The 19,811-nt window shown below is 36.7% G+C and overlaps 2 protein-coding genes across 5 annotated transcripts; both read left to right on the top strand.

Annotated features, from left to right (window-relative positions):
• The first annotated feature begins 30 nt into the window (after window positions 1-30).
• On the top strand, window positions 31-4,339 carry LOC309505257 (forkhead box protein N3-like). 3 transcript variants are annotated; one of them, XM_082178640.1, is made up of 5 exons: window positions 31-166; window positions 841-1,447; window positions 1,556-1,677; window positions 1,832-1,887; window positions 3,287-4,339. In XM_082178640.1, the coding sequence occupies exons 2-5, from the start codon at window positions 887-889 to the stop codon at window positions 3,577-3,579; spliced, it is 1,032 nt and encodes a 343-aa protein (XP_082034766.1). In that variant the 5' UTR covers window positions 31-166; window positions 841-886; the 3' UTR covers window positions 3,580-4,339. The 3 variants fall into 3 exon arrangements, with proteins under 3 accessions (XP_082034766.1, XP_082034765.1, XP_082034767.1); XM_082178639.1 differs by having other exon boundaries at window positions 116-318; XM_082178641.1 differs by adding an exon at window positions 3,016-3,115 and having other exon boundaries at window positions 116-1,447; window positions 3,287-3,408.
• Window positions 4,340-5,402: 1,063 nt separating this feature from the next.
• atl3 (atlastin 3) lies at window positions 5,403-18,706 on the top strand. 2 transcript variants are annotated; one of them, XM_082178608.1, is made up of 15 exons: window positions 5,452-5,552; window positions 6,062-6,150; window positions 6,609-6,836; window positions 8,518-8,652; window positions 10,113-10,217; window positions 10,324-10,374; window positions 12,008-12,064; window positions 12,579-12,671; window positions 12,768-12,906; window positions 13,719-13,846; window positions 13,931-13,987; window positions 14,083-14,154; window positions 15,134-15,325; window positions 15,423-15,662; window positions 17,317-18,706. In XM_082178608.1, exons 3-15 carry the CDS (start codon window positions 6,633-6,635, stop codon window positions 17,383-17,385), a joined length of 1,542 nt encoding a protein of 513 aa, XP_082034734.1. In that variant the 5' UTR covers window positions 5,452-5,552; window positions 6,062-6,150; window positions 6,609-6,632; the 3' UTR covers window positions 17,386-18,706. The 2 variants fall into 2 exon arrangements, with proteins under 2 accessions (XP_082034733.1, XP_082034734.1); XM_082178607.1 differs by lacking the exon at window positions 6,062-6,150 and having other exon boundaries at window positions 5,403-5,552.
• The last annotated feature ends 1,105 nt before the right edge of the window (window positions 18,707-19,811 follow it).

The following is a 19,811-nucleotide window of genomic DNA, read 5'->3' as shown; positions in this document are numbered from 1 at the left end:
TCCTGCTACAATGTTAGAATTACAAACGATGTTTTTCTATCGCATAGATAAGTACCAACGGCAAACATCAAACCAAACGCGTTTTATTTCATCCAGCTGATTGTCTCTTTAAGGAGGGGTCGCGCAGGAGGCGCGCCGGCTGCAAAGCGTCCTTCTGGTTTCTAAGGTAACGTGGGAAAGGACAGCGCAGACAGGACGGGATAGTGCGAGGCATAACAGCTTCTTTTGCAGATATTTAAACACTTTGACAGAAACTTTCAACTTATAAGAGAAAGGAATAGGAGATTGAATGCTATAAATTCATACCCAGTTATTTAGGTAAGTTTTCGCTCTTTTGTCTTGACATAAAGCGTTCACGCGAGCATGAATGCTTGGGTAATTATTCTAAATGTAACTTAATATTCTTGCGCCATTTTCTCAGGTGTATAGACCATGTCACATGTGGCTTTGCTCTCTGTGGTAGAATAGTCGAACTATTTTTATTTATGTTTCATAAAGCCTGTTCATATATTTCGCATTAATTAGGCTGTGTTTGTTTAGCACCAGTTGAATGATATGTAATTTCTCGCATGACTACGTAACCTTGCTCAATGATTTACTCGCTTGTGTACTCAGTAACGTTACTGTAAAAAAAAAAAAAAGATACTTATGTGGAAGGGCAATGACTTTTACAGTTACCTTCCTGAATTTAATACCTTCAAGTTTGTTTTCTTATTTATTTAACAATTTCTAAATCGGTGTGCTTGGTTTGAGAAAGAAAAAATGTTAAAGGACATGCTTGCACGTGTGTACATAATATGTACAGTGCATTCATATTAAGATGTTTGTGTGTTTCTACAGTTCAACAGGTTAATGTGTGGACCTGTATCTTGCTGCTGGGAAACAGATGGAGAAAGACACACAAGCACTGCCACCCCATTCTCCTCTACATTCCCCCCAAAATCATTCAGAAGCTCTTTCTCTATCCCCCTCTCTTCCACAGCCTGCCGCTGTTCTGCCTACGTCCCTCCCTTCCTCCCCAACCACCCCAGCCTCCTATCTTCACTTTTCATCAACACCTCAGGTATATGGAGGATCACACTGCCCCAGTCCCTCCACAGTATCTGACCAGGATGACCTGACCTGCCTCAGCTGGTTGCATCAAAGAGGGAACCTGTTGCCCTTGCAGCCCCTGCCCAGAATCATGACACTGCCTCAGACTTTCGAGCCCATTCCTGCCCAACAGCTGCCTCCCTCCCCTGCCAAACCCCCGTACTCTTTTAGCAGTCTCATCTTCATGGCAATAGAAGACTCGCCTGAGAAGAGACTCCCTGTGAAAGGTATTTATGAGTGGATTGTCGACAACTTTCCCTACTATAAAGAGGCTCCGGGTGGATGGAGGAACTCTGTCCGACACAACCTGTCCTTGAGCAAGAGCTTCCAACGAATACATAGAGACAAGAGTCAGGTGCGTCAGACCCCTTTAAATCCAAAACACATTAATCAGAATGTTCTGATCTCTTCTCATATTGATTGCTTAATTTGTTTAATCAAATATTCCTGTATCGTTTTACAGTCTGTTGGAAAGGGCTCATTGTGGCGTGTTTGTCCAGAATATCGGCCAGCTCTTCTGGAAGTTCTTAAGAAAACACATTATTGCCATCGTACCAACAGCAACTTGTTGAACAAGCCTGTTTTGTGAGTTTGATTCGCTTTCTTTTAATACACCACCTGTATGATGCATAATATTGAATTATCTGATTTAATATGCGTGATGTCAGATGAACAAATGACTCTTTCATTTTTGATATATGATACTGATACAAGCATATTTGACCTCCATTTTGAACAGGTTGGAGGCGACTGATAATGGGCAGAACATTTTGAGCGAGACCATGGAAATTTCAGGTCAGTCACAAGTTCACAACACAACTTTTGAACTTAACTCTAATGAAAATCTACTAACCACTTATTCTTTTAATCACAATTATTGTAGTTTAGTTTAGTGTCCAGCCATGGCTAAAAATTGGTCTTTGCTTAGCTTGTCATACTAACAAACAATCAATTACAGCACAAGAGACCAAAACACCTAGAATATCATCCATAGAGGTTAATAATAAAAAAATATATTAAATAGAAAAAAACGTTTACAAGTATATACACTACTGTTCAAAAGCTGTATAAATGTTATAAAAAATAAAAACAGTTGTATTGTGAAATATTATTACAATTTAAAATAACTGTTTTCTATTTGAATATATTTTAAAATGTAGGTTATTCCTGTGATGGCAAATCTGAATTGTCAGCATCATTACTCCAGTCTCCAGTGTCACACGATCCTTCAGAAATCATTCTAATATGCTGATTTGCTGCTCAAGAAACATGGCTTATTATCAATGTTGAAACCAGTTGTGCGGGCAATATACCCTTTTTTCAGGATTCTTTGATAAATAGAAAGTTCAACAGCATTTATTTGAAATAGAAATCTTTTGTAACAGTATAAATGCCTTTACTGTCACTTTTGATCAATTTAAATAGTAGTGTATGATATAGTGCTAGCTTCTCTCGCATGCACTTTTTTTTGTTTGTTAGCCTTTATCCACTTTTCCCAGACACGGTATGTTTGTGAGCTGTTGCCTTGGTAACAGCCAGACATTACCCTAGCAACTTATAGCCACTGACATAATGGCCGTCCTCTCTGTGTCAGGCTGTTTTACTACAGGGTCACTTAAGATGTCTCGCATAACGAACAGTTTACTCTTCATTTGCACACATCTTTTACCATATACTAATAATTAAATAATAATGCAATAGTACAGTAATTGGTATTAGTTAGTGTGGTTTTATTTTGTGAGAATGAAAGACATTTATTTAAAGGGATGGTTTACCCCAAAATTAAAATGTTGTCATTTACTCACCCTCAAGTTGTCCCAAGCCTGTATGAGTTTCTTTCTTCTGTTGAACTCAAAAGAAGATACTTTGAAGAATGTTTGTAGAAAAATAATGTTTTTTTTTGTTGTTTTTTTACTATAACAGTCAATAGCTACCATCAACTGTCTGGTTACAAACATTCTTCAAAATATCTTTTGAGTTCAACAGAAGAAAGAAACTCATACAGGCTTGGAACAACTTGAGGGTGAGTAAGTAACAACAAGATTTTAATTTTGGGGTGATCTATCCCTTTAAAAAAAATGATGCAACTGTGAGTTTCATATAGAAGAGTCACAGAGTGACTGTCACACAAAATTCAGTCCTGTTCTATATGGTACAATTCTCTAAATTCCATCACTTTCTCACTGTTTCTCAGATCTAGATTCTCTGTCTTCAAACCCGCCGTGCTCTTTGATACCAGATCATGAGGAGCTGGTCCCCATGGAGTCTGTGGAGCTTACAGAGGTTGCTGGCGACGATTCGGAGAAAGATCCATTGTCAGACAGCGGTTACATTGAGTTACACTATTATCAGTACCAGCAATATCAGTACCTGGTTCTTCCAGGAGATGCAGAGCTGGACCTGGAGACGGTCGAGATACTGCAGCTTGATGCAGAGGCTCAGGAGGCTGCAGGGTCACTGCTTGATCTCGCGGGAGGAAACCACTGAGAGGTTGCCTGTGTGCTATGTACAAGCATGGATGGTTAATGGGGAGATGGGCCACTGTGAAAACTCTAGGCTTGATGTATTATTGGCACTTTATAACTGCCTGAACTTTTACTTACTGTCATAAAAGGTGCAACATAAGCAATCCCAAATAATGTAGTGATTTGAAAAGTAATTTGTAGCGACTGACGACAGCACTGTGAGAGTATCCTTGGTATTAGTATATTGCAGGTAACTTTGGTTGAAAAAAGCATCTGGAAAATGATGAATGGTCATTAAGAACAAAATATTTATGGTTTATTGTCATGGTTGACAAGTTATATGTAAAGCACTTCCATGCCATTGTTCATTAAGTCCCTCCTGTTAAAATTCATCTAAAGATTTGTTATATTCTAGGTTCAAATAAGGGATAAAGTTCTGATGTACTTTTTTTTTTGTAAAGAAAATTAGGTTTTTACTGTATGATATTGTTCAAAATTATGAACATATTCAAGTATTATTGAGACAAACTGCCAGATGTTAGTTTGAGTAGATGGAAAGATTAATATCTAACCCTTATTTCTATTGTCTATCCTTATTGTTATGCTACAGCATTCTGTAGTGATTAGTTTTCTGTGTAGTATGATGCATGTCCCATTTTTCTTTATTCACGTGTTTATTTTTTTGTTTTTGTTTAGTATGTTAAACAGGTTGACACTAAATTACACTCTGAACCCATTCTCTTCATGTGCAACTCATTTAGCAATAAAGTACTTAAATATTATGATGAAATCTTTGCCTGATTTAACCCATGAAATTAAGTTTACCGTAGCAAACTCTTAGTATATTACAGATATAACAAGAATACTTTGGGGAGTGAAACACTGAAGTTAACAATTTCTCGCATGGCTTAATTTATGAAAATTACACATCTTAACCTTTAGATAATGGTTGGTCTGCAGTGGTCTCAACTGTTAATGTGGGTAATTGAGAGAAAAAGACCAGTATTCTGAAAGTCGTCCTAAGATGACCGACCGGTTTAAATGCATAATTTAAGCTACACCTTGAACAGCGTGAGACAGTAAAAACTGTCCAGATGTGCTTCTGATGTAATAAATGTGCTGCAAAAGTGGGTAGCATTTTTCATGTATGCAGTCTGGGTAATCATCCTGAGAGGGTGGCTTGGATTTTCAAAACACCTTGTATGTGTTCCTTTTAAATGTAATAGTTATAATCCTAATGGATTGATGTACTGCCAAATGTACATATGAAAAGCAGCAAAGTAAATAAAAATGTATAAATATTTTTTTGTTATAGTTTTGCAATATAGAATAAGTTTGAAAGTGCAGGTAAAAATGTCCCTTTAGAAATGTTTAATCATGAACATGTGCTATACAGATTTAGGTTAAGCTCTGCATACCAGCCGTTGTGTAATGTAGTGAATAAGATGTGTTCATGGGTGGTTCTTGGTCCTGGCTTCTCTATGAAGGCTGCCATACTAGTATGACTCATTATGAGAAAACTAGAAGACACTCCCTAGATGTCTGGCAAAACTTTTTGGACTTTATTGCTTGTACTCATTTCCATACTGGCATGAGCTAACGATTTTAAATGCATTGACATACCAGTAAAACAGGTCTGAATGTGCGTGCAATGATGTAATATTAGCCTCGTAGTAATATTCAATAAATTTTTTTATAAAACGGAGTTTTAAAAATTGGTTAAGGCTCGATAATACCGGTGTCCTCTGATTGGACCATAAAAACAAGCCCCGCTAGTCAAGCGAGTTTTACTCTGGGTCCTCATGGATGTTGTAGTTCTTGTGTGGCCTGTTTACAGTTGGAGTGTATGCAAATGTATTACCGTAAAAACTACCTTTCCTGGCAACACGCGCGGTGGGATGTTCTTTGACGGACAAAGTTGTGTTTATTAAAACTGGACGTTCATACTCTGGAACAGAACCCGCGGAAGGTCTGCAGTGAAAAGCGAAGGACAAGGTACCGGAATGAATTGGTTGTTTTTAAAGTCAGTAATATGTAAGCTAGTTCAAGACACTTTTAAGATGGCTGTTTCGTCCGTTTCTCAAATACGTTGTCGCTTTGATTAAGAAACTCCTCAATGTTGGGGCGAGGCGACAGTAACTAACGTTAGCTAGTTTAATATCAGCTAGTTTGATTTTATATTCCAATAATATTCATGCATCCTTTAAGATCTTACCACGTAAACAACTTCTGATTCATATATGGAAAATATTACATAAAGGATCTGGAATTCAGCCAGTCTGAACAAGAAGAGGAGGAGGTGTCACTCTGCACTGTTTCAGATTTACTCATAAATATTTACTATTGTTTGATAGGACGCCGAACACATTTTGAAGCAATACTGGTTATTTTGTATCATATTTGGAAGAAGTTGTTTAGTGGCAACTGCCACGTTTCTAATTACTACATGCAAATTTAGCAGTACTGCAATTGTCTGTATTTATAACATATCTTTTTTTTAATAGACAGTCAGGAATTTCTGACATTTTTCAGCAGGTTTTTCTGTTCCACACCTCTTTTGACCGGTTCCAGTTGTGAAATTTTATTCCTCAGGGTATGTTGTTCTGCTTGTACACATATCTGTGCACAAACTCTTCCACCAAATGCAAATCTCATTGGCTTTGTGTAAATTTGTTTATTTCTTAAGATGTTTCCACAGCAGTGTTGATTGTTCTTGTTATTTGCCCACGAGTGAAAGCAGTCAGAATGATTAAAACAATAAGTCACATTCAAGCTGGGGAATCAGTCAATGGAGAAGAGCATGCTTGAACCTTTTAACTGGCTTGCCACATCGCAATTTCCCAACAAACCCTGCCTTGCTGGCCAACAGGGCCTGTACTGTCTCAATAATGCCTTCCAGAAATGGATTTAATACACTCTCTTTGATATGACCAAGCAGATATTAACAGCTAGCTTTAAAGGTCAAAACAAATAGTCATGCACTCAAATATGAACGTGTGCCCTTATTGTATTGCTGGTATTAAGCTGAAACATATTTATTTGCGCCCACAGAAAGCCTGTGATATAGGACAGAGGATGCGGGGTGAACCGGGGCCAGTTCAAATTGTGACAGTCAACAAGGAGGATCACTCCTTTGACCTGGATACAGATGCTCTCAGTCGAATTCTGTTGGCGCCTGAGGTTCGAGATAAGGATGTTGTGGTGGTGTCTGTCGCTGGAGCCTTCCGAAAAGGGAAAAGTTTCATTTTGGATTTCATGCTCCGATACATGTATAGGAAGGTAAGAAAGAAAGCCAATGCATTCAATATTCAGATCATGTAATGCTGCACATCATTTAATATTAAGGCAAAAATCTGCCCAGATAGGATGTTAGGTAGGGGTGTAACGATAGTCAAACCGAACCGACAAACCGCGATACAACAGCCACGGTTCGAACCGCGATACTCTCATGTCGAACCGAACGCGCCCCGCCCCCTGCTGCCCCGGCCCAACTCTCACATCACTTTGTCACAAAACTATTTTTTTCTTCCTTGACATTTGATTAAATAATTATTAATGAGTACACTTTTAACAACTAATAAGAGCTGTAGTTTTACTAAATATTATTATAATATTATTTACTAAATAAAGTGCATGTCACGTGATTTGGGTGATCGATCACGCTCGAGAGTTTACATACGCACTTCAGGATGGCAACTCATATTGAGATTGAAGACCCTCCGGTCACAACCACTGACTGATACAGCAGCAACAGCAGCAGTGCTGATCACGAATCACCGACACCTGTCATCATCCAATATGATGACATATCACAGCATTTTTTAATCATCGTTTTGAGACAAATCATTGTTTGTTTTGCGAACATAATCCTCTGCCGTCTGGTCGCTTCCGCTTCAAGCCGGACTCGTCTCGCGCTAACGGTAATTCCTTTTCACTGTCCACGTTTTGATTTCGGCAAATCAATTTTAGCGAATGCAAACAACGTGATTATTGTTCATGAGTCCAACATCCAGCCACGCAAGAAAACATGTAATCTACCTGAGGGAATAATATGCTCACAAAACATTTCTGATTATTATTAATGTTTAAGACTGTTTTGTTTTTTCCCCCCCAGGATTCTATGAAGAATGTAAAGATCATAAGATATTTATTTGAAATAGAAAGCTTGTGTAACACTATAAATGTAGGCTACTGTCACTTTTGATTAACGTAATGCATCCTTGCTGAATAAAAGTAGGCAATTACTTTCTTTAATTTCTTTCCCCCAAAAAATTATCTTACAAACCTCAAACTTTTGAACTGTAGGCCTATGTATAATGTTAAAAAAGCTTTCTATTTCAGATAAATGCTGTTATTTTGAATGGTGGTTTGTTTGTAATGTGACATTTTGTTTGTATGACTTTACAATAATTTTTAGAATTAAATTGTACATAAATAGGTTAAGCAATACAAATGTGTTTGTCTGATAACCTTTTAAACATATACTTAACTGTCTGCAGACAATGAAATGATGTACATTGTGCGATGCAGTACAAATATTTTGAGTGTCCCTTGTTTTCCTATAAAGAACCACGATTGTCCCGCATTTTACTTTTCTGAAGTTGGCAACCCTAGTACTCAGGTGTGCAGTTTATTTCTGACTAGTCAGTGGAGGCATTTATTTCATTTTAGTTAACTCAGGTGTGCTAAGTGCTCTAAAGAAAGGCTGAAGCCACTGTATAAAGTTCAGTTAATAAAGTTAAAGTTAATCTAGCGTTATTATTGCTGGTGCCCTGCCATGAACCCTGCCCCCACAGCAAACAGAACCGAACCGAACCGAACCGTGGCTCCAAAACCGTGATATGAACCGAACCGTGGCATTGGTGTATCGTTACACCCCTAATGTTAGGATGCTCTTGGTGTACTGCTCTTGAACAGGTTCCTACAATATATTCACCTCTCCTTATTTTGTCCCCTGCAGCCTGGTCAGGACTGGCTTGGGCAGGAAAATGAGCCCCTGACAGGTTTCTCCTGGAGAGGAGGCTCCGAGCCAGAGACCACCGGCATCCATCTGTGGAGTGAGGTTTTCATTGTGCGGAAGAAGGATGGAAGTGAGGTAACAAGCACCCAACAGCAGCCAGCGCACTGTGGTCATGTGGTGTTATTAAGAACTAAATACCAGAAACTATTTATTCACTAATAATTGCATACACTATTCGTATTTATTCACGCATTTGAACTTCTCACAAAAACGTTCTGCCTAATTGTGCCACATGAATTTGTTCGCAACCTCATTCTAATGTTGATGAATTCTAAAAAATATTCTAAATGAGCGACCTCGTGCCTGAGGTAAGTTATTTATTTATATATATATATATACACAGTATATTATAATGTATATAAGACCTATATCTGTTTAGAATTTCATCTTAACGTGTTTATAAGGCCACCAAGTGTATGTGTGTTTTAGATGTTCCTAAATTTTTTCATAGACTTAGAATACATTTTAGAATGAAAGTTATTGAGGAATCATGATTTGTTCAAAAAAAAAAAAAACCCCGTCTGTACGCAGATTTCACGCACAGATTTATGCGTACGCATGCTTCGTGAATGAGACCCAATGATTTTTATGATTGTGTTAAATTTTTAATCTGAGTTCTTTGGCTTAGGCAGAGGGAACACTGCAGTCAATTAGATTTGCGAACTTGAAGTCAGTGAAAGAGAAATAATGCATTAAAATGTTGTTTCTATTTGTATCTGTATATTTAAAATCTGCTTCTACTTTGTTGTCCATTTGCTGGTTGCCGGAAACAAACTTACAGCATGACCAGTGTAGTCCGATTTGCGTTTGAATGATTCCAAGCTGGGTTTTTTAAAATTAATCACTCAAAAACCATTTAACTCACTAATCAGCTTGGGCAGTTACTGAATTTACATCTGAATGACTTATTTAACTGCAAATCATTACTTTTGGTCATATCTGTATCAAAAGAAATCAAAATTGTTGTGGCGTTAGGTTATTTTTAAAGCTTTTGAGATCAGTGTTACTAACTGGTTCTTTGTCAATGTGTAGTTTTGTAGGCTTGTTAGGAACTTTATGATGTTGTAATAAATGGAACTTTTTAAAATATTACCAAAAATAGTTGGATCAATTATTTGCTGCTTTCTTAGATATATTGAAAATCATTAAGTGGAATTCCCTACAATTCCTGTCATTAGTGGTCTTGCATGTTTGAGTTAAATGGGGTGAATAAAGAACTGAGATTGAATGAAGAACTAAATGACTAGCATTAGTCAGCTTCAGTTCCCTAGATATTTGTTATGACGGTTGCATTATGAACTTTTTTTACTGTCTGAAATCTTAAGTGGTTTTTGTTCAACAATCTGTACTTGCACAAGCCCTGAAATCAGATTCATAGTAAGTTTGTGGTCATTTCCTGTTAAGATTTTATCGTCACTGATTCATGCTTAATGCGTAATGTTTTCAAAAAAAGCGTCAAAACACTTCCGGTCACTTGCTCTCTTGAGTTTGGAGAATCTTAGTACTAAAATGGAGCATTTTGTTCTTCTCTGTAGGTTGCAGTGCTTTTAATGGACACACAAGGAGCTTTTGATTATCAGTCCACAGTGAGAGATTGCGCCACCATCTTTGCCCTCAGCACCATGACCAGTTCTATCCAGGTTTCCACATTGCATCTTAACAATTTTGCCACAAATGACTTGAAAGAAGACGACTGGAAATGTGTCATAATTATAATTACTTTTTTTTTTTTTTTTTTTTTTCTAGATTTATAACCTGTCACAAAATATTCAGGAAGATGATCTACAGCAACTTCAGGTTAGTCAAGTCACAACTAGCCAACTGTTTTGTCTTGAGACTGTCCTGCATTTTCTTTATTACACCACAGAGCAATTAATGGGTTAAAATCAGGGTTTCTGCGAGTCTTGAAAAGTCTTAAGTCATCCATACACAGATTAAGGCCTTAAAAGGTCTTAAATCAGAGCAGAAAGTCTTAAATTCATAAAGTCATGGCATTAAATGTTTCATGCACTGCAAAAAATGAATATCTTCCTATTTTTGTCCTGTTTTCCAATACAAATATCTAAAAACATCTTTAAATCAAGGTACATTTACTTGAGATGCAAATGTTAAAAAAAACGAAGTTTGAAAAAAAATGAAGTCATTTATTTAGAATATAAATCTTTTGTAACTAGTGCTGTCAATCGATTAAAAAACATTTACATTACATTTTTCTGTAATTAATCATGGTTAATTGCACCTAACATTAACGTGTGTAATATATATTTATGTTGTAACAGCTTCACATTTTTAATCTCCATGTAGAAACAACATGCAGACAGTAGCCTATATTTTAAATATTTAAATCTTTTTATGAAAAAGTTAGTATCATCGATACCAAGACTGCTACTGATGTCTCTATGAAATTGATTTTTTTCTTCAATTTTAGCCATTAATTATAGCCATTCAGCATTACAGTAGAATTAAAAGGTATACATTTGAACATTTATTAGACTTACAACAATCTTCACATAAACTCATTGTAATAAACGTCAGATTTACCTGTGCTCTTCAATATATCAGGGCTCATTTTTGTCTATTGGCCCAGTCAGACCAGTTCAGATTTATACTTGCCCTGTCAAAATGCACAAAACGTTATTGTTTTCGTTGTTTTTTGACCCATGTAACCTTGTAAACAGTGCTTAAAGATTTTGAGGTCGGTCTAACAGGTAGGATATATACAGAAATTAAATAAAGTTATCAAACACTTCAGTCTTCACTGCACAAATTATAAATTAAATATAGATTAATTCTAATTAAAGCTAAAAAAGTGAAAAATAGTGAGTGATTTTCTCTTTTTCTTTTGTTTTTTGATTATCCTTAATGACAGACATCAGCATCGGTTTATTAGGCTGCTGTCACTTTAAGACATGACATGGATCTGACACGCATCACATTTTCTCGCAGCTCTTTACGTTTATTTAAGACTTCTTTAAACTCATTTAACACTAACACTTTCGAGGATACGCAACAAAAAAGGCATTTTGGTATAATTTCGTGTGTTCTTGTCCGTTCAAGCGCTGTCTGAAGCAGCTTTCTGTGCGCACGAGTGTGTGCGTGTCACACAGACAGGAGATTCACAGACGCGCGGCAGTTCTGCACTGCGTTCTCTTTTGTTTCTTTTCGCGCATGAATGAAATAAAAGCATTTGCCTAAATAACAGCGTGATCCTATGTAATGCTAGCCAAAGGATGATGGGGAAAAAACAGATGCTGTGTTAATTGCGTTAAATATTTTTCATGCGTTAAACTGAAAAGCCCATCTGTTCTGATGCATCTCTGTTCTTAACCTTACAGACCATACAGTTTATCACAGTCATCAGTTTTTTGTTTTTTTCTAATGGTTTTTCTAACTTTTTTATTACACCTGTCATTTTTTTGTGTTTGTGTAGCTGTTTACAGAGTACGGCCGACTTGCAATGGACGAAATCTTTCTGAAGCCTTTTCAGGTATGAACACACCTTTCTGATACTGACATTGTAGTTATCTCTGTTAGTTTAAATGTGTTTGTGTCTGTGTGTACCTGTAGTGATGGATGCCTTCTGTGCTCACATTTGTATTTCAAATTTGTGGGTTTTTTTTGCTTGGCACTCATTTAACTTTGTGAGCAGAATAACCTCATGACCTAAAAAGACCTCTGGTGACACCGTGTTAAAATGATGGTATCAGATGCCAATATTATGGTATTCAAAATATTATATTGAATGATTATCATAATTACATCCCATTGTATTTTTATCCGTACCAAGATTCTTCAAAGAATACAGTGGTAGTACTGTGGTACCTAACCAAAATTACTGCATTAATATGAAAGCATGGACAACAATATCTTGAGAGCTCAGGACAGATGAATAACTTGAAACTTAAAGCTGCTTATCAGAGTGCATCTAGATAGACATGTCTGTGCTTGTGTGTTTTATTGTGTTTCTCCTTAATTTCGGTGCAACTCTTTCTTGCCCACAGTCGCTTATGTTCCTGGTCAGAGACTGGAGTTTCCCATATGAGTATAAATTTGGGTTTAAGGGAGGAAGCGATTTCTTGGACAAACGTCTTCAAGTATGTGACTAAGCATGACTTAAGGTTCACTATTTGTTCAGTTGTGTGTTTGTCTTCAGTGAACTCTCTCTTGTGTGTTTGTGTGGTGATGTTCAGGTGAAGCAGTCTCAGCATGAGGAGCTTCAGACAGTGAGAGAGCACATTCACTCCTGTTTCACCTCCATTTCCTGTTTTCTCTTACCACACCCTGGCCTGAAGGTGGCAACAAGCCCTGCATTCAGGGGACAGCTGTGTGGTATTAGACTTCATTCATGTTTTATTACTCACACTAAACACTCTACCTAGAGATGGGCACAAGTACCGGAGCATTTGATACTGCCAGCAAAGATTCAACTTGGAAGCACAATAATTGATTTTAGTTTTTTAACTTCAAAACATTTTTACAACAATTTTGTGATTGGTTACAGTACGTTTTTACAGTATTTTGTATTCAGATTTGTTTGACAAATTATTAGAGATGCTTAAAAAAAATACAATGTGGTGGGATGCAACATACACCCACAATTTAAAGGTTGGGTGACGGACCCCCAAATTTGTTTCATTTATCTGTTTGGGCAAAATGAACAAAGTGCCCATTCCTAATTCTGCTGTTACATATCCATACAAAAATGACATGCACAACCATTCAAACGTTTGGGGTCGATAGGATATTTTGTAATGCTTCAACGTTTTATGTCAACCAAGGCTGCATTTATTTGATCAAAATACAGTAAAAACCCTAATATTGTGAAGTATTATTAACATTTAAAATAATATTTAGAAATCATTCTAAGATGCTGAACTTTTGATTCACTTTTGATCGGTTTAATCCATCGTTGCCAAATTAAAATATCAGGCAGAAAAAATCTTACTGACCCCAAACCGTAGTAAAGTAGTGTATATTTGTCAACACTCCATTTACTGATATTTGCCTCATTATCATTGTGTGTGTGTTACTGTGTTTCATTTGCATTTTCAGAGCCTCATTTTATACTGGCATGTTTATGTTATTTGTTGTGTTTACATGTACTAACTCTCTTTAACAATCATTCCATCTTCGATTCTTAGATGTGGCTCCAGAGTTTAAGGACCAGTTGCGTGAACTCATTCCCAACCTGCTCAAGACTGACGAGCTGGCTGTGAAAGAGATCAATGGGAATAAGGTGACCTGTAGAGGCCTGCTGGAGTTCTTTAAAGTGAGCACACAACTGGCTTATGAACATCTTGGTCCATATTTGATTGAACTGAATTTTTCATGAGTTTTGTTTGTAATTTGTTAGGCATATATTAAGATATATCAGGGAGAAGACCTTCCACAACCTAAATCCATGCTAGAGGTAACATAATATAGTTTTACTAATATTTGGTATTTATTTGGAATTGCTTTATCACAAGATTTCGTGGTTTTGATGTAATGTTTTGACTCATTCAGGCTACAGCAGAGGCCAATAACCTTGCGGCGGTGGCGTCAGCCAAAGACCAGTACTACAAGAATATGGAGAAGGTATGTTACCTGGAATGTGTTAAACTCTTGTTATGTGTACAATAATTACAGTCCCCTCCCAAAAGGTTAATGCATAATACAACTGCTGAACATGTTTTGTATTGTGAAAATCACGAATCATTCATGTTCATTAACTTTCACCTTAGTATAAGATCTGTGTTTTGGATTCAATAAGATTTTCCTACAAATTCTGAGAAATAATCAAATGTCTTAAATAATAAGCAAGAGAGATAAATTGTCACTGCTCGCTTGTCACTTTCATTTTGTTTTACTTGGTTAAGGCTCAGTGTCATTCTCACAAATAGGGTAACATGGGAGAAGATGCCCCCCTTGAACAATGTGGATTTACTTTTAAACTGTAACATTTTGGTATAAGTTTAGCATGTTCAGGATGATTATGCATCGGTCAGTGTTATTAATAGAAACATTCACTAATTTAGTTGTTATAGCACAAAATGTCAAATATCAAATACCCCTTCCTGGGGTAAGAAGCCAGATAAACCTTTACAGAATGTATAAATGACTTTTAATATATAATTATTATTTATATTTATACTGTATATGTTTTAAATTATCATTAATTTAAAATACTAAATCAACTATTCTATTTACCTTTCCCCAAGGGTCTCGTTTTATCTTTTTATCTATAAACATGAATGTGTCCACAAATCCCTCATTGACAAATAGACACACAAAAAAATGATATTCAACATAATGTAATGTCATAGATCAGTATTTTCCAGAGACACAAAGTTAGATCAATTAACCTCCAAACTGTTTTCGGCTGACTAAAATCACAAATGTTGATTTTCAAATGACAAATTGCACAGCCGTTCATCAAAAGCCATCTTAGACATTCTGTGCTGCAAACTATTGACATTTGCATTGGCATGTGGTGTTCGAACATTATATAAAAGGTTAAATGGATATTATGTCCTTTTATTTCTTTTTTTTTTAATAAATTCCCTCTCACTGTTAGGTATGTGGTGGAGATCTGCCTTATGTGGCTCCTGACTCACTGGAGGAAAAGCACCGCTTCTTCCTGCAGACGGCTCTTCAGCTCTTCTCCAGCACTAAGAAGATGGGTGGGCGGGATTTCTGTCACCGATACCAGGAACAGTTGGAAACGGAGCTGATGGAGCAGTGGGAGTCCTTAAGAAAGCACAATGAGGTAACGGCAGCATTGTGAAAAAGAATCAAAAGAATTGATGTGAGAAAAATATTTAGAGGATTTTATTAATTTCTTTTTGTACTCTTGTTCCTTTCAGTCCAAGAATGTTTTCAGTGCTTTCCGGACACCTGCAGTGCTGTTTGTCCTGATCTGCCTCCTGTATGTGCTGTCAGGAATTTTGCACTTCATTGGCCTGGAAACTATTTCCTTTGCATGTGACTGTGTAGTTGGTCTAGCCATGATTGCTATGCTGACCTGGGCCTGTATCCGGTACTCTGGCCAGTACAGAGAAGTAGGCACAGCCATAGATCAAGCTGCTGGAGTAATACTAGAGCAGGTAAATATATTCCTTTAATAAATGTTTTTATTTAAAGGTGAAGCATGTAGTTTCTGCGACACTAGTGGCACCTAGCAGAATTACAAAAAATAAAGCATATTTTCAAACAACCTTGCAAATGCCCCCTTTTGCCCATCATGTTTCCCCCAACTCAAACATCACAATCACAGCTTTTACGGGTGCTTGTGAAGGCATGTCTCAACAGGTAAATGTAGCTACATTCAATAAAAGGTCCAAAATATTAGGAATACTTTTAGCTGTGTTGGTATGTGTCATGACTCATGAGGAAGCAATTGAGTTGTCTAACAACACTGTCTTGAGCGAATGTTAACGTCTCATTTATAATAAACCCATGCAACGTATCTGCACAGGGCGCATTTTTGACTTGAGGCTTTCTACGCTGGACACATCTAAATAAACATTATATACGGTTACATTTGTCTTAAAGGGTTAGTGCACCCAAAAATTCTGTCATTAATTACTCACCCTCATGTCGTTCAAAACCCGTAAGACCTTCGTTCATCTTCGGAATACAAATGAAGATAATTTTTGTAAAATCCAAGAGTTTTCTTTACTACTTTTCTGGGTAATTACATTCCGAAGATGAAAGAAGGTCTTACTGGTTTGTAACGGCATGAGGGTGAGTAATTAATTACACAATCTTCCTTTTTGGGGTGAACTATCCCTTTAAGTGTTCAATACCTGTTAAAACTTTGAAGGTCTCAATGCAGAAAAAAAAAGCCTGCAACAGAAGCCTAACTCTCGTTCAGTGTCAGTGTTGCCAGACGTACGATAATTTTGACTTATGTACGATCAATAATGAAAAAACTCCCATAATGTACGATAATTTCAGAATTGTGTGACACTTCAAATGATGGTCGTTGTAATCATAGGGCTTCTATACTCATTGATCTAGTTGTGGATTCTACGTCTACCGTGAGAAGAACGTGAACGTGGTGTTACGCACGTCTTCCATCTCATCTCACGTTATGTCTTCTCGGCCAATCATCGTGGAGAATGACTCTCTCATGAGCACAAGTTAATGTTCTTTTTTGTATATTGTATACAAAGTTGTATATCATTAACATGTCAACTCTGTATGTTTTGCAAGAAGAAGAAAAAAGTAGAAAAGAAAAAAAAAGTTAACGTTCCTTCCACGGCGCTTAGGTCATTTTTTTTCCAAGCTGAGGTCGATATTTTAGTAATAAAGTCATTTTCATGTCGTTTCGGACAGCACGCCAAATACGCATTCAACTTTACCCCCTCTAATTGTATGTAAGTGTGAACTCGTGAAATAGCTGTATTCTGTACGTTTGACTCGTGTACGATCATTTTCTTCCAAATATGATAATTTTGAGCTTCTGGTATGATACTTGGACATTTCCAATCTGGCAACAATGCTATAGGTTGAGCTGGTAAGAGATTGACCGATCTAAGCAGACCGCTCTCAGTGTATGGTGCCTGGTAGGCTCAATATTTACACTTTTGGGGAGATAAACTCATGAATGACATACTAAATATAGTCAATGAACAATTATCTTGATTAGGAGAATGTATTTTAACATAAAAATCTTACATTCTTCACCTTAAAAAATGTCCTTAATGGTTAGAAATGTTTAATTCTAATGGTTTTTTTTTTGTTTTGTTTTTTCAGGCTACAGATGTGTTAAACAAGACAAGAAGCCAGGGTCAGGTGGCTGCACAACATAAGAAGACTAGATAGCTTCTCAATCAAACCGAAGATGCCAGAACAAGATGTAAACTGCACAGACACCAATGATATGATACCAAATATCGCAGATCTCCGAATATAGCACTTAAATCTCTCTGATTTTTTGCAAGATGTCTTAAACCAGATTTTTTAAATATCAACACAATTATGAATATAAACCAAATATCACAAACCAGCAGTTTTTCAGGGGCAATTATGTAAATTGCAAACTAATTCTGTATTTAGCACAAGGGCTAAACTCTCCACAGAGCTGCATTGATACGTTTACAGTTGTTCATTCCTGTACAGCCAAATACATCCTCCGTAGCAGGTCAGGGTCGTGTAACTTTTGGATTGCACTTGCATTGCGCTCTGTAGACACGTTGTTGGTTTGTTGTCTTTAGCCATGAATATCTTTGCACATGAACTGCCATTATTTCATTAAGGCTTGAGCTTGATATGATGTTTAGTATTAAAAGTGTAAGTACTCTATATTATGTGATCTTTGCAAGACCTTTGTTTTATTGTCTCTGTACCAAATTGTGGCCTTTCTGTGCATTCCATCTCTCCATCTTGTATACATCCATTTATGAATTCTATGATAAATCATGTCAATGAGTTTGTTTTACTTTGTTTCATCTGGGTAACAAACATTGTATTCCATTCCAATTATCTTGAGTGCTCGATTGGTCCTGTACACCCCTTTTTAACTGCTGGCATGTTTTTGGGTGTTCAAAACCATCCTGACACTTTAAGTTGGACTGATAGTATTGATAGAAAAGCCAATATTAACTATTAAAAAATGCCTTGAGGAAAGCTCAGTCATTGTACACTATTCTGTAATCATGTTCATATTTGCATATCATGTTAGTAAACACCTGATTTGATTCTGTTTTTTTTTGTGGTTTGAGCACTGTTGCGTCTTACTTTCATTTAGTTTTCATTTATGTCATATGACATTCTTCTTTCATGTTTGATTTGGCAGTGAAAGAGTATACCTGGAGAATTCAGTTTCCAGGCATGTGATGGTATGTGAAAGCATATCTGGGTTTTTTTTTTCCGATTTTTCCAGACAATGACAATATGTGTTTGCCCCCCAAGACATGTCTGTAATGTGTCTTTGTGGCATTGTTCTTTGTTGCATTCCACCAGAGCCTCGGTTGTGGGGTTTTGAATGTGTCCTGTGATCTCTTCACATTCATAGACTGTAAAAAAATGGACCTGTCTAAACTGACCTACTAGGGATCATTCTCTGTCCCTGTTTATACTTTTTACTGTTACATACACTTTACATATATAAACACCAAAAATAAAGATTTAAGCATGCAATGCACTCATGGGTCTTGTTTGTATTCAGATGGAAGCAGAAATGTCAAGAATAGTCCAATTTTGTACACTAGGTGTCAGCATTGATTTGAACTGTGAGAACATTTCAGTGAGGACCGTAAGCATTCATTCATGGACACGTTTTGAACAGCCGTTAATTTGCAAGAGTCTACGAATGAGCAATAGCGAGTAAATGGAACTATTAACTTATCCGTCATTGGTTGATTGCAAATTGAAGATAATAAATTATATTCTGTGTTATTTGGTGTGCGAGATATGTTCTTCCCTCTTTGCAGTTTCATTCTTTCTTTGCTGCTGTACACCGCTCCCTCTAGCGCTTACTGTGTGAATTTATTTCTATAGAAATGAAATGTCCTTGTTTCCTTATATGGCGATCGGAGTCGCGAGCCGCCTGATGTGCGCGGCTTTGGCTGAAGCGCGCTCACGACTGTCACCATTTGCTTCCTTATTTGGAAGCGAGTTAAGCGAACCTTAAAAAGGGGCAGAGACAAGCACAAAGGGTTAGGCTCAGACCACAGCGTGCCCTACGAGCCACTAACGAATATTGCAATCGGTGTAGTATGTTTTCAGTGCAGAATTAGTGGGACCAACAGCGCTTTCCACCATGTCACGTTACCGTAAGGTAGAAAGCGCCATCACAAGAATTTCTCAAACCTATTTAAATAGTAGATATAGTCATGTTTACATTTAAATATAGTAATTAATTAAAAAGTCTTGTTAAATATTGAGATTTAATTGAGATTTAAGATTAAATAATAATAATTACACACACACACACACACACACACACACACACACACACACACATATATATATATATATATATATTTATATATATTATTCATATATAAAAGAGTTGACATACATTTTAGAGTACTGTTAAACATGACACATTATGTGCTATATATTGTCTTTGTTGTAAAATATAACTGCATTTTTTTTTTATAACAAATGCTTAATAAAAAGTGCAACTTTAAACTGTACAACCTTGTATAAACGCTTTTCAACGACCATACGTTTGTGCCAATGTACTACTGACAACAGTGAATATATTTTTGTGTTCACGACCATTTGTGTGGAGCCCAAAACTA

This window comes from Leuciscus leuciscus, assembly GCF_965113295.1.
Source record: "Leuciscus leuciscus genome assembly, chromosome: 8".
NCBI classification, from domain to species: Eukaryota; Metazoa; Chordata; class Actinopteri; order Cypriniformes; family Leuciscidae; genus Leuciscus; species Leuciscus leuciscus.
The sequence above is the reverse complement of the archived record's forward strand: the minus strand, read 5'-3'. Positions and strand labels throughout refer to the sequence as shown.